The 15,601-nt window shown below is 38.3% G+C and overlaps 2 protein-coding genes across 2 annotated transcripts; both read left to right on the top strand.

Annotated features, from left to right (window-relative positions):
- The first annotated feature begins 13,457 nt into the window (after positions 1-13,457).
- Positions 13,458-13,820, top strand: LOC140163837 (craniofacial development protein 2-like). Its single transcript, XM_072187152.1, has one exon. The coding sequence runs from the start codon at positions 13,458-13,460 to the stop codon at positions 13,818-13,820; it is 363 nt and encodes a 120-aa protein (XP_072043253.1).
- A 666-nt stretch (positions 13,821-14,486) lies between these two features.
- On the top strand, positions 14,487-14,900 carry LOC140163836 (uncharacterized). The gene has a single exon (XM_072187151.1). It carries the CDS (start codon positions 14,487-14,489, stop codon positions 14,898-14,900), a length of 414 nt encoding a protein of 137 aa, XP_072043252.1.
- Positions 14,901-15,601: the final 701 nt, after the last annotated feature.

The raw sequence follows: 15,601 nt of genomic DNA, 5'->3' as shown, positions 1-15,601 counted from the left end.
CACTGAGGCCTAAATGGCTAGGCTAAAGGGCCTGGGCCTACCAAACAAAAGCAAAACAAAAGCAAAGTAAGGCCAATGAAAGTCAATTCCGAGTTTATCGTCCCTTTTTTTTCCCAGGTTGGTGAGGTGACTTTTTCATTTTTCATTTTTCATTATTTCATCAGATTTCATTAATGACCTAAAGTGCGAGTTGATTTAAAGCCACACTCATATATGTTATTTATAAACATGTTTTTATATGGGTAGGGACTAGAAAAGTTAGAAAAGAGCCTGGTATTGGTTCCAAGTTATAAATTTATATGTTTTACAAACAAAAATATATGTTTCCAATTGCTAAAACTGGTGAAAACACTGATACTTTGAAAATAATGAATTATTTTGGCATTTTTGAAAATTTGACGCGGTTGTTTTTGGTGTCCAAAAAGTGACGCGGGCGGGGGACGATAAACTGGGAATCGACTTTCACTAGCCTAAAGGGCAAGCCCAACCTAGCCCAAGGCTTGGAATTTGGTACCACAGTCCAGGGGCCAAGCTCGGAAGCTCCTGTGTTTTGAGATAGACCTGAGCTCACTAGGTCTTGCTAGGCTTTATTATACTTGCACCTGTGAATGTATGCATTCTTGTAGGCCTAGGCATACCAAAGGCAAAACGCCAACCTAGCCTAAGGCCTGAAATTTTGGCACTGACCGCAATCACAGCTTATGTCTAGGCCTAGAGCTTTAATTTATGTTTTCACAAGACAACCTTTTCCAATATACTATGTGATAATATTATCATTAAAAGGTACCGTAGTTTTTAGAATCAATGTGACACTGACAAAGTTTATAGCCAAACCACAGATTTAGACTAGCTCACACTGACACTCACTGAGCTTTATTTAGTATGCTCTGGGCAAGGCCTCGATTTAAGTCTACCAGCACAGCCCCTACATTCACTTTGCATGCATATATTATTTTAGCCCTAAAAGTTCAATGAACTTATAATATTCCCTTAGTAATTACAAGGGTTACCACCATATTTACTGCTGAGACTACTACTCAGACTACAATCAATAAGTGCAAACTTCCCTGGGACATTTGTTCGCATTTTGATCTTGATATTTTAATTGTTATTCCAACCCTTCCTCCCTCCAACACCATTATGCCACGATGTGAGCAAACATGATCATTGTATAGCACATTTCAAATTTGAGGCGTTGGGTCTTGTTTGTACTTTGGCAATCATTCGGCGACGTATTTAGCCTTTTAGGGCCTTAATATTTTCATGCAAAAGCTAACCAGTAGGGTTAAGCCAGGGCAGGCATCATAATTAGGCCGGTTAGGTGATGGTTAGGGTCAGAGTCAGGGTTTAGGCCCGTACGGTAGGGTTACCACTTGGGCGAAATAATAAAGGCCCTCAAATAATAAAACTAGACGAAGAAAAGCCTGGACATGGACTTTGGTATCATAGTAAAAAACTGATACAACATTAATGATATTAGCATAAATCATGTTGATCTGCCATGACTGTCTGTGTCCCAGCAATTTTTCACTTGATTGTATATAAATGTATGTACCGTAGCCTATTTACATTTACAGTTTAAGATCATGACTTACTTATTGACTGAGGGCCTCTGCGAGCCAGTTAGTAATTAACCTTTTTAGGCGTGTAGGCTTAGCCTTTTCTTCATGCTTTTATTATGGGCCTAAACTCTGAACTACTACATGAAATAAAAACTTCAAGCATTTCGTATTCACGCACAATGAATGACAGTGTGCTTGATATAAATCATGAAATTCGAGGCAACACAGTCATGACAGTTGGCCTAATACTGTCCCGGAGACTGTCCTGTTTATATTGAATTAAAAAATGAAAGAGGCAATGCGACGCAATTCGCAAAATTTCCATCATTTTGTAAATAACCCGGACAATGCCGGAGTAAAATAAGCTTAAGCTTACATGAGTGCTTCAAGTTCATGGCTTTGTGCAGTGACAGTGTGTGTGATGTAGGTTAGGCTTGGCTGCATCGCCCCAATGATAAGGCTAGCCTATAAGGTTATTACATTTCCTTGACTGTGAGTATTTGGCTAGCTTGATTAGTTCTGCTTACCTGTTCAGCTTGTAACTGTAACTAAAAGTCTCCGCTTATGATTTAGTTTTTACGAGAATGGCAAATTTGACAACGCCAATTAATTAACCCGACATAAGTTCCTTTCACGATTACTACATACGCTCTGTGCTTGATAAGCGCCGCGCCGCTTTAATTCAACAGAGGTCCGGTCTATTTAGGCTACATTCACCAGCAGAGAGCTTCGGGTTGTCTTTTTTCCTTTTCTTTTTTCCTTTTCTTTTTTCTTTTGGTTTCTTGGTCATTATAAAGTGGCACAACATTCGGGGAGACAATTCCAACATTTTTTGACATTATCGATCATATTTTGTCTTGTCTCAAAAAGTTTTAATATAGGCCTAATTGTTAATTATAGGCGGCAAACAATATTTCTATCTGGTACACCTTTGTTCGACAATATCTCACCCATCATCATCATCATCATCAGTCGGCTGTGGAGCAGGCGACTACAAGCTTTCTCCAACTATTGCGATCTGGCAAGCGAAACAATTTTGTTTGGCTGCAGCATCCCTTCAGACTTCAGTATCTCCCAGGAGGTGCTGGACATAGGCCTACTGTAAGTACAGTGTGCGAGGGCGTCCCGGTTTCCTCTTCCCGTGTGGTGGAATATAGGCCTAAAGGGCATTGTCTTTCACAGGCTCGTCGTCTTCAAGACGCAGTAGGCCCTATATGGCTGAGAAATTTGAGTTGATGAATCTTGACCCCGGGATCTTGACTCTGGCAACCAGTGGATAATGTTGGTCAGATTGTAGATGGTTTCATTTGGAGGCTATTTGGAATCCGATCCACACGCTTGATGTTTAACATGACTCTGTAGCAAGATGTTGCAAAGGCATTGATCTTTGCAAAGGCAAAGCCCTGTGTTACACTTCCACGAGGAGGTCTACAGGGAGAATTTCTACAAGGTACAAGGTAGGTTTTCCATGTCCTTGGTGATTACCCATGATCGCACCCATACAGAAAGACAGCAGGGGCGTGCCCAGAAAGCTGTACCCGGTGGGCTGAAGTCTGAACGCAAAATGTTTAAAGGTTTCACATCGGCGCATCAGCACCGCAGTCGCGCATGCGCGACAGGGGGTGTCTGAGGGGATGTGCCCCCCTCAGAATTGGAAAAATTTTGAAAGTGAAAGCCCCAATGGAGCCATTTTTACAGAGTGTTCCAAAATGTTCCCTTAAAGCCATATTATAACATTTCCATACAAAACAGATTACCATTTCTTTGCCATAAAATTTTAGTTTTTACTGTCAGATAGGGCCTATATCCCCTTTTATTTTTGAGCCGAACAACTACGGCAAAGCAAAGAAAATTGGAATTTACTACCAGCGCATATGTCGCCAATACGTACCGTACCACTCCTTCGGTCATGTTATGGTACGACCCTTTGTTGTGTAGATCACCGTCCCGCACGCCGTGTACGTACTGTGTGTTATGAACATCGTGTATGCGTTCGACTAATAATTCCATTGTAATAATAAAACGCCGGTTCCATCGTTTGATTCAAAATCTCGGATTTTGACAAAACTACAGCACCTAGAGTCTTGATTTTTGCAGGGTATATTGGTTTAAAAAGTACAATATAATCGTGTAAAAAATGAATTTTAAAAAATCAGTGAGGGCGTCCTCCTCAGTAAATGTTATAATATGGCTTTAATCATTAAGTTTGTTGTCACCAAGTTTGAGCTCCGGACCCCTTACAGTTATCCAGGAAATGCATTTCTAAAATTTGACCTCTGCTTGACCTTTGACCTGACCCCTGCAAAATGTTCTCCTGGTCATGAAATTTGTTGTCACCGAGTTTGAGCCCCATACCCCTTACAGATGTCCAGGTAATGCAATAAATTTTACCCCCATTAAGGGCTGGGGTATGAACGTTTGGACAGTATTTATTTTGGGACATTGGAGCACATCAGAGATATCGAATTACATTCTGAATACGAAGAATGTCCTTCTGATATGAAATAATTTTGATTTTTGAAATTCGCAATTTAATACACATTTTATGGCAATTCATTGTAATTGATATTTTTGATATTTAACAGTACTCGAAGTAAACTTTATAAATCTGATGATTTATACTTAAAGTGTAAGTAGGTGGGATGAAAAGCCGACGATCAATTGAAAATTTTGACCTTTTGTATTGAAGATATGGATTTTTTCCCCAAAACACCAAAAAAAATTAGGTCTTTTTTGGAAAAAATCCATATCTTCAATATTAAAGGTCAAAATTTTTAATTGACCGTCGGCTTTTCCTCCCAGCTACATACACTTTAAGAATATATCATTAGATTTATATAATTTACTTCGAGGACTGTTATATATCAAAAATATGAAAAATATCAAATTTTTATAATTTGTCACAAAATTTGTATTATATTGTGATTTTCAAAAAATGAAAATTATTTGATACAAGAAAGACATGCTTCGTATTCAGAATGCAATTCGATAGGTCTTATGTGCTCTCATGTCCCACAAAAAATACTGTCCGACGCAATAAACGCTCATTCTAGATCCCTTAAGGGAACTGGAATGAGCGTTTTGAGCGTTTCGACAGCATTTTTGTGGGACATGAGAGCACATCAGACCTATCGAATTGTATTCTGAATACGAAGAATGTCTTTCTGATATCAAATAATTTTCATTTTATGAAATTTACGATATAATACAAATTTTATGACAAGTTATTAAAATTTGATATTTTTCACATTTTGGAGATATAACAGTCCTCGAAGTTAATTTTATAATTTTAATGATATAGTCTTAAAGTGTATGTAGCGGGGAGGAAAAGCCGACGATCAATTGAAAACTTTGACCTTTCATATTGAAGATATGGATTTTTTCCCAAAAGACCTAATTTTTTTTGGTGTTTTGGGAAAAATCCATATCTTCAATACGAAAGGTCAAAATTTTCAATTGATCGTCGGCTTTTCATCCCACCTACACACACTTTAGGTAGAAATCATCAGATTTATAAAGTTTACTTCGAGTACTGTTAAATATCAAAAATATTATTTTTAATGATTTGCCATAAAATGTGTATTACATTGCGAATTTCAAAAATCAAAATTATTTGATATCAGAAGGCCATTCTTCGTATTCAGAATGCAATTCGATATGTCTGATGTGCTCTAATGTCCCACAATAAATACTGTCCAAACGTTCATACCCCTTCCCTTAATGACATTTGACCCCAATTCCGTGTACAAGTTATAGGCGTTGCATATGTGCAATGCAAGTGACGTCATTGTGCTATGTAATATATGGCAGAAGAAGCATTTTGAAGGTATTTGGTTATATACCAGAAATGCCCCTTCAATGATCTTTGACCCCAATTTTGTTTACACGATATGGGTACTGGATATAGCCGATACATTATGTGCAAGTGACCAAGTGTGGCCTAATTGTAGGGTGTAACATGTAGGAGGAGAAGCATTTTGAAGTTTGAATGGATATTCTTAGTCATCAAGTAGTTTCAAACAAAGTTTTGGAATTAAATCTAATACTGGAACTTACTTTTTGCAACAATTTTTTTACTATTACTTTTTCCAGACGCAACGTAGCAATAGTTGCAAAAAGTAAGTTCCTGTGTTAGATTTAATTCCAAAACTCCATTTTGAAGTTTGCTGCCAGAAGAAGAAGAAAGAAGCAGAATCGGAAACCATTATAGTACCTAGTTGCGGGTGTAAACCCTTAATCCCCCAGCTAGGTAACAAATCTCATGACCAGGGGAACATTTTGCAGGGGTCAGGTCAAAGGTTATGCAGAGGTCAAATTTGAGAAATGCATTTTCTGGACATCTGTAAGGGGTACGGGACTCAAACTCGGTGACAACAAGCCTCATGACCAGGGGAACATTTTGGAACATTTTGCAGGGGTCAGATACCTCCACAACGCCAACACGCCCCAGCTAGGTTTGTGGTCTATGACCACTATTTGCCACTACTTTTTTTTCTTCAAATGTGATAAGAATCAACAAAACTTTCAGTATACAACCACCAATACTCTGCAGTCTCTAGAGCAAGACAGTGTCAAATGCCTTTTCCAGGTCTAAAAAAGCGGCCAAAATAACTACCACTATCAATGTGGTTTGGGTTTAAAATGTATAGTCTGCTACATCAACAAGAGTGGTGAGCATTGTGAGTGTTAAGTGTTTGGGTCAAATCCCACTCTGTTCAGGACATAAAATGTTATTTTGTGACCATTATGCAGTTACTGTCCGTTTTTCCTATTCAGTGCACACACAGCGCTCCAATTGATGATTGACCTCTAGCTCACTCACTGTACTGTAGGTATAGACAATAGACTAGTTAGTGAGCTGGTGGAAAACCCTTCACCCAATATTAGCCATAGAGGCTCACATGTGAATTATAATATTCATCCTTAACATACTACAATTTGAAGTAAAAAATGTCACGGAAAAGCTGTTGTCGAGCTATTTTTCCGAAGAGAGAATTCCAAAATGTCATAGCAGTCGGACGTGTAGGCCTAATTTCAATGGCAAATTGTGCTCAATAGCTGACTAGTGATAGCTCCAACTTCGAAGGGGCACTGTCGGGCGATCGGTTTGATCAATTTTCGTCATAGAAGCTGAAAATAAACTTCAATTTTTTTCCTCTATGGTCATCTAAATATAATTAAAATGCGATTTTGAGAAGATTGTTGTCAAGCCCTCACTGAAAACAAAAACTCGTATTATGTAAGCTGAACTAAGCTTTTGTTTAGTAGGACCACTAGTTTCCCCTGGTAAACTAGTTTTTAATGTCGGACTAAACGTCCATCTAGTATGCTTGGCTAGTACAGCATGCAGTGAGGGGGAAATTGTTAGTGCGGACATGCCGAACTATGCCAAATTATGGTACTTTACTAATAAGTGAAAATTAGTTGCACCGCAAAAGTTGGTCCAACTAACTTTTCTGGCTTTACGAATTGGTAGAACGAATCATGGTTGTGGGCCGTACCAAGGGTTGTACTAAAGTTGAATTTACCGCCCTTTTGATCACATGACATGACTCTTATGACAAATTAAGCTAGTAGAGCTAGTCTCTACTAGCTTATAGACGACATTTCACACATGCAGCTGTAGACATAGCACATCTAGCGTCTTGAGATGGACTATTTAGCCCCGATTCTAGCAACAAGAAATGGTCGAAGAAATGGAAAGGTATGTTTTATTGACATTTTTCCCAAGCTTGTTTTTGAATAACTTACAAACCGTTAGAATTTGAAATGAGATTGTAAATCGGAACACAAATGTCATGATCATGGACCGTGGGTTTGTGCATGCATGGTTGAGGCTGCCATGGCTGCCGAATTCGTGGAAACCTTCATCATGCCGTGTGTAGTAGAAAACAGGGCTCAAAAAACGGGGCCAAATCTGTTTTTCAAATTCTAACCATGCTAAAACGGTTTGTAAGTTATTAAAAGATACAAGGTTGGGAAAAAAGGTCAATAAAACGTAAGTTTCCATATCTTCGACCACTTCTACCGGGCTAGAATTGGGCTAGTTCCACAGACTAGTTCAGTCAGCTGAACTAGTCGAACATTAGTACAGAATGCCCTATTAAAAAAAAATAGTCGTACTTGACATCGTTTTTGATAGTAGAGCCCATTAGTAGAACACCCCAATATATTAGTAGAGTCCCTAGTAAGCTCTAGTAGGTCTCAGTTGAACTAATTTATTATATTAGTAGGTCAAGGTTGAACTAGTATTTTGATAGTTAAGTCCCTAGTGTATCCTGACCTACTAACATATAGTTTAGTCCAGTCCAGCCGTATTAGTTACAGGTTAGTCGTACTTGACATTGTTTTAACTAACTTTTCCTTAGTTAGTCACCCCAAGTTTCGTTTTCAGTGCTCCCAAATATGGAGTTCTGACTGCCCAATAGAGAGCTAAAAAATGAAAAACTTATTTCCAAACCGTGTTAAGTCTAAGGTCTATTGCCATTTGGTCTAATACCATTTGGTCTAATTCCCGTTTCGTCTATATTCAATTGGTCTATTACCAGAAAGGCTAATTGCCATTTAGTCTAATAATCATATAGTCTAATGTCCATTTAGTCTAATATTGTTTGGTCTAATATCCAGTATGTCTACTAACCATATAGTCTAATAACCATTTGGTCTAATATTTTTTCAATAACCATTTGGTCTAATAACCATTTGGTCTAATAACCATTAGGTCCAATACTCTTATGGTCTAATAACCAGTTAGTCTAATACCATTTCGTCTATTTGCCAATTCGTCTAAAAAAATGCCATTTCGTCTACTACTGGTGTAGGGTGAAAATACATGTAATGAGGCGAGCATGTGTTATGAGATGAGCACATGTAAACAAAGGTACTATATGTATCAAATCTTATGCATTCTTAGTAGAATAATTGTTATTGTTTATTGATATATCCAAAAAATGCAGACTGATACATGTTTTTGTCATTTGCATAATGGAGTTATGTGTAGATAATAAATGTAGGCCTATAGGCCTAGACCTGTTTACACTGTTTATGAAACATGCTCCTTTAAGACCACGGTGACCATGGACTATGACCTCACACTCACAGTATGTGTAATAGCGTTATTGCGCCTATGCAGCCTCACACGTGCTATTAGACCAATCGGTTAGTAGACCAATTGGCTAGTAGACTAAATGGCTTGTTAGACGAAATGGTTTGTAGACCAAATGGCTATTAGACCAAATGGCTATTAGACTTATTGGCTATAGACCAAATGGGTATTAGACTAAATGGTTGTTAGACTAAATGGTTTTAGACTTATTGGTTATTAGACCAAATGGTTATCGGACCAAATGGTAATCGGACCAAATGGTTATAGGACCAAATGATTATTCGACGTACTGGATATAGACCTAATGGGTTTAGATTAAATGGATATAGACGAAATGGGTATTAGACGAAATGGTATTAGAACAAATGGCAAATCCCCAAGTCTAAAACCACATGTTTCTCATTTACTTGTGTGATACAATCACAATTACTCCACAATTGTACCATCAACAAGCCTGGTTAACAATATGCATACTATTGTTCTCATTTGGGAAACAAAGGCCACGCACAGTATTGTACTGTGAGTTTGCTTTGTAATGGTGCATCCAACTGAAATCATGATGCCTATTTCACCACAGCCCATTGCAATAATGCACAGGTAAATCAGAAACATGTGCTTGTGGATTTAACCATGGATATGAGACACGTCCCTGATTTAACATAGTTGAGCTGTTTTTAATGAGGTTTATCTTGGTTTAATGGGGTTTAAGTCCTGCAAAGGTCGTGGTGAATTCTGCTGTGGACATGACTGCATAATGCTGCCAAAAAGAGTATAGAATTATTCGTCATTCATTCAAGAACTTCATGATCACCGGAATGACAGAGATGGACCTATAGCTGCTGGTGCATGACATTACGATTCCCATCTTTAGGCTATAAATAGGACTCACTCTTGTGCCTACTTCAAACTCTTCAAACTGTTCAAACTTCAGGAACAACACCCGCCCAGTGTCAACCACCGTTTATCAGTGCATTGGTGGCCTAAATGGTGAGGGCATCCGTCTAGTGATCGAAATGTCGTGGGTTCGAATCCCGCGCCGGCATATTCCCTTGCTTTTTCCAAATTGGGTTGTGTGCTGGTCGGGATTCATGTTTATTATATTTGATGCCGAGCTTAATTGTAACACTTTGGGTTGGTAAACTGTTCAAGAAATAATGTAGAACGTGGTTCGCCTGTAAGTTAAGAAAGCTACACACACAGCATAGAATACAAACAAGGCATTATACTATAAGGTCCGTGTTACTGATGCTTTAAAAGAAATTGTTGAGATGAATGCTTTTTACGTGACTCCCTTACAGCAACTACTCGCCGTAAAACCGATAAAATGAAATCCCGAAATGTAAACTCACTGTTTTTCATCATGTCTCGTCCCGATGCAGTGTTGCATGTACATGATATAATTTAGACAAAACAATTAAACGGAAAATCTGTTTCTCTTGTACTCCGTAAAAAACAAAAAAGAAACAAAAAAGGAAAGAAAAAAGATGCATGCAAGTAATGACAAAGTATTCTGATGATGTTATGTACATAAGATGGACACGCTGGAAAATTTACTCTGGAGATTGTGAGCTGCTACGACAGCTTAGCATATTGGTCCAGATACATGGCATGATATTTTATCATCTCTCCACAAATGGAACTCGCTTAACTGTATATGTAAGAGATAATCAAAGATGTCGTAATGTGAAATGTCTGGTTTATTAACCACTCAAATTCATTGATATGCCATTTTAAGTCTTAAATGATAGTATTGTAATTGTATATTATAGACCTGCCATGCATTGACTGACCATCGGGGTGGGCCTAATTGTCACATACTGACTATGACTTATGATTGATATAGTTAAAGTAAAGCCTCTTACACAACGGCGTTCCCGGACATGGTAAACGTACATCGCTTGCACAAGTTGATTTAGGAAATACATTACGTTAAGGGCGTACTACACCCATGTATTGGTTTGATTGGTCTAAAAAAATATTTTTTCATTTATAGCTAGGCAATATATGCACGGATCATGTGAAATAAAGAAAAAAAAATAATAAAAAAAGGTGCTTTTAAACCATTGTATAGTAAGTCATTTTAGCCCTATATATTTTTTGTTTACATGTATCCTGGTAACTCAGATGCGTGTTTCATAACAAACCATAAATTGTCCATAATTTATTCTTTTCAACATGTTCAAGTAGGGGGCATGAATAGAATACATTAAATCCTTTGTTATACCATCTATAGAAATGTACTCACATGATTATAACACTGAATAAATTAAATAGGCCTAATCTCTTACACATAGACAATTTAATAGTACACCATGTATTTATCTTCTATAATGTGGTGTTAGGAAAAGAGATTAAAAAGGCTATAAGGTCATCAAAGGTCAGGTTATAGGTCAATTGGTTCAGGTCAAATTCAGGCATCAACATGTGGTGGTCTGTGATATCATACATGTCATAATGAGGCATCAATTTTGATATTTTGTCTGTTACTGGATATATAATGGAAATATGTGAGGTGGATATACTAAAATACCTTGGGATGTAAATGGTGAGTACAATTTAGATTGCCTAGTTGAGATGAATTGGGCAAATAAATATAAAATAGTTACCAAAATCACTAAAATGAAGCTTACGGCAAACTACCTAATATGGTGGTATGGGTGACAAAAATACAATCTTTTTCAACATTGCTGCAGTGTGGTTGTGGTAACCTGTTACCTATGGCTTAATTAAGTTTCAGTGAAATAGTGTTGCAAGTTCAAAATACAAAATATAGCTCAACATTGAAAATAGAAGCATTTTAACCGGTTCGTTTTTTGATAGTTGTGGAGCACCAAGTTTATGAAGTCATAAAAGAGATCAGGGACCGCTTATTCCCATTTTACATATCAACATTATTTCCCTAATGTGTTAGCAACACATATCCAAAATTTTAACGAAATCCGTTGATAGTAAGCTTTCCAAAATGAAGTGGATTTAAAACATCAGTGATGTACCACCTTTTGGCTTATATCATTAGAAGCATGTACGCTTCATTGATACTGATGCCACCAATTGAACGAGAAGATTTGCCCCTTCATTTTGCATACCACTTTGTCCAATTTCTTTTTCTCATTTCTTCACAAAATGCAAAAAAATGCAAAAAAAAAATGCATGGGTGTAGTACCCCCTTAACCAAGACTCGTATCAGTGAGTCGTAAGACCGATAAATCGTAATCGTACTGTAGCTAAAATTAACAACAACGTGCTGAATAAATAAAGCTATGTGAGGTTTGGTACACGAGGATTGATTTAGGACTAACATTACAGTAGCGGAGGACAAGGAGAAACAAATGTAAAATGTAATCCATTTCCTAAAACAACTTGTGCAAACAATTAGGCGCACCTTTGCAATGTCCGGGACTACTATTGTGTAAACCATGCTAATTATGCCAACAATAACATTTGACAGGCGTATAAAGTTTATACAAGATTAAATTTAATCAACAGTCTAGACAGATAGACAACGTACCATGCATGGGATTACTTTACCATCCATATTTCCCTTTTGATCTATAAAGTAACCACACTTTTCATGACACAGTTTGGAAATGTGCACTTCATTATTGGTCAAATTTGCACTTCATAAGGGGGAGGGGGTATCCCCAAGATTTTTTATCCGTCATAAAAAAACGCGTGTGTTTACGCCCAAACGACCTAAGCTAATCGTAGATCCACCCGCTCATTTTAGTGATATAATGGGAAATGTTTGTACTTCGTTTGGTATCACTGGACAGAGGATACCCATAGCTATACTTGAGTCGAAAATACCAACTTCGTCTCATAGAGCTATGGTGTTGTTACTGCCCAATTGGGTGGATTAAATCGGCTTAAAATCAATGTTGAATTGTGTTGTAAACTTTCATCATTCTTTTGTATATGTGTAAAACACACGGGTGATGCAATGCAGTTTAATATCCCCGCCAAGGCCACATCATTTCACATTTTAGGTGGGACCTAAGGGGGACCAAGCTTTGGCTGTCATTGAGGTGTAGGAATGCGTGACATTAGATACGTCTATAGGTTATAATATCGTCAAGTCAAAGGAATCAGTTCGTGGCTCATTTTGACGGAGTAAATTATATTAAATATTTATGCACCGACTTCAACCATTGTCATTGAAATCATTACGTGTTTATGAGCGTTTGTTTTTATTGAGTTATATAATGTAATATAATATAATTTAGTGTTATTACCTCCTAGACTATAACTGTGTAAACACTAAGCAGTATTTAAAAATGGTCGCAAGTAAATAGAAGTGTTCATTGATAAGTGTTTAAAACTGTTTGCATTTACATGAAGTGAAGGGAAGCTGTGGTTGAAAAATTGTTTTAAGGTGGTATAGACTAGAGGACAAAAGACAACAGTTAGTGACCTGTAGGGAGAGAACTGGTCCTTCGTCCTACTTTGGTTTAGACCACTGAAACTTAACCACTATGATGAGTACAACAAACAGCACCCGGGTTAAAGTCCCGGATTTACATTCGCACCGACTAACTCAGGGCCTGGATCACCATCCAGTGCATGATGATGCACCACCCCTAAAGCCAATCGGAAAGAGTGATGGTCCTCCTACAGCAGGGCGAACACCACTCCGAAACCCAATTAGACGGATGCTGCTAATAACCCTGATGATAGAAGGGCACTTTTACATGCCAAGAAAAAGATTGGTATCGGGATATGGAATGTCAGGACCCTTCACCAGCCTGGCAACTTAGAATTACTTATTCTTGGAGAATTACAAGTGGGAGATAATGGGTATATCAGAAAACCATTGGATAGAATCAGGAGATTTCACACAAGATGGTTATCAAATATTGAGCGCCGGTAGTGGATCTACTCACAGAGCAGGGGTTGCCTTAATTCTCAACAAGAATGCCCAGAGATCACTCCTCGGCTACAATCCTATTTTAGAAAGGCTAATTACAGCAAGGCTTCGCACTCAAATAGGAACAGCTAGCATTATGCAGGTGTATGCACCTACAACGTCATACCCAGACGAAGATATTGAAGACTTTTATGACCAACTGCAATTGGAAATAAATAAAACACCTTCCCAAGACATGGAATGGCGTAATTGGGAAGTTTGGTTTTGGAGAAGCAAACGACAGAGGTGAAAAGCTGCTCAGCTTTTGTTCATCAAATAGCCTGTGTATCACAAACACTCTCTTCAAAGAATCCAAACCAAGTCGCCAGTGGACCTGGGAATCCCCAGATGGTTCCACAAGGAACAAGATCGATTTTATTCTAATACGACAAAAATGGAAAACGAGCGTGACTTCCTCACGCAGCTTTCCCAGCGCAGACATCGGATCTGACCACCAACTTGTTTTAGCCAACATTAAACTGAAACTTAGATCCAGAGTGAAACAATGCAAGATCAAGAAATTTGATGTAAGCAAACTGTACCTACAGCAGACTTACAGTGACTACCAAGTAAAAATTGGTGGAAAATTTAACCCACTAATTGAACTACCCGACACAGACATAGAGACGGAAGAGCTATGGCAGAATATTAAGTCAGGCTTTAATGAAACAGCTGACAAGGTCTTAAGCCGGAGTTCTTAAGCTGACAGAAGAAAGAAGTAAGGTGAAGCAGGAAAGACTCAAAGACAACTCAAAAACGCCAAGGTACAACTTTCTCAACAGAGAAATAAAACGAAAGTGTAAAGAGTGCAAAGAAGTATGGCTTCAAAATCAAAGAAAAGAAATCAAAAGATGCAAAGAAAACCAAAGAGGTTTACACTACCATCAAGACCATCACTGGATCACAATCTACTCGTATGAGAGGTGTAAAGGACAAAGGTGGCGAGGTGCTCACCGATGACAAGAAAATAAAGGACAGATGGAAAGAAAACTATGAAGAGCTGTATAATCAACCCATCCCATCCGATACAAGTATCTTACAGTCTCTACCAAGTACTTCAACAGAAGACATAGAGCCCCACATTCTCAAATCTGAAGTGGAACTGGCCATCAAACGCCTCAAAGGAAATAAAGCAGCAGGAGAAGATGGTATATCAGCGGAAGAAATCAAGGCAGCAGGAGAAGCTGGATGTAATGCTCTTCTAAAACTCTGTAACAAGATATGGGAGTCTGAAGTAATTCCTGAGGACTGGGGAAGGCAATCATTGTCCCCATATTTAAGAAAAAGGATAAAATGGACTGTGGAAATTACAGAGGTATCAGCCTCCTGAGCTTGGCAGGGAAAGTATTTTGCTCGATCATCCAATCTAGAATCCAGAAGAAAACTGAAGACATCCTTTCAGAATCTCAGGCAGGATTTAGAGCAGGCAGGAGTACAGTAGACCAATTGTTTTTCCTACGACAACTGGCTGAAAAATGCACAGAGATAGGGAAACCACTATACTGCTGCTACATCGACTATCAAAAAGCTTTTGATACTGTTTGGCAAGAAGGTCTTTGGAAGACTATGGACCACCTAGGCTACTCTAGAAAAATGGTTAGACTTCTCCAAGCCTTACATAACACCTCTAAAAGTGCAGTAAGAGTGAATGAAGAGCTGACAAACTGGTTCGCCACTCAAACAGGAGTCAGACAGGGATGTATTCTCTCCCCCAGCTGTTTAACATCTTGCTGGAACTGGTCCTACGCCTAGCTATTGAAGACGTCAGCATTGGAATTACAATTCAAGGACAGCTCATCAACAACCTGAGATTTGCCGATGATATTGTTTTACTGGCCGACTCTGAAATTAACTCTCCAAACTCTAGTCGACAAAGTACACAATGAAAGCAAGAAGTTTGGTCTGACCATAAACATCGCTAAAACCGAAGTCCAGGTGATTGGTAGAGAAACAGCAAAAGCCACCATATCCATTGGAAATTCCACCCTTGAGCAAGTGGAATCATTCATCTATTTAGGTGGAGTGATCACT

The sequence above is a fragment of the Amphiura filiformis genome, chromosome 11 (assembly GCF_039555335.1).
Source record: "Amphiura filiformis chromosome 11, Afil_fr2py, whole genome shotgun sequence".
Lineage (NCBI taxonomy): Eukaryota > Metazoa > Echinodermata > Ophiuroidea > Amphilepidida > Amphiuridae > Amphiura > Amphiura filiformis.
This window is presented reverse-complemented; position numbering and strand designations above follow the sequence as displayed.

Bases quoted from the DNA above. Each gene is read 5' to 3' on its own strand.
- LOC140163837 (XM_072187152.1), top strand. From the start codon at position 13,458: ATGGGTATATCAGAAAACCATTGGATAGAATCAGGAGATTTCACACAA.
- LOC140163836 (XM_072187151.1), top strand. From the start codon at position 14,487: ATGAGAGGTGTAAAGGACAAAGGTGGCGAGGTGCTCACCGATGACAAG.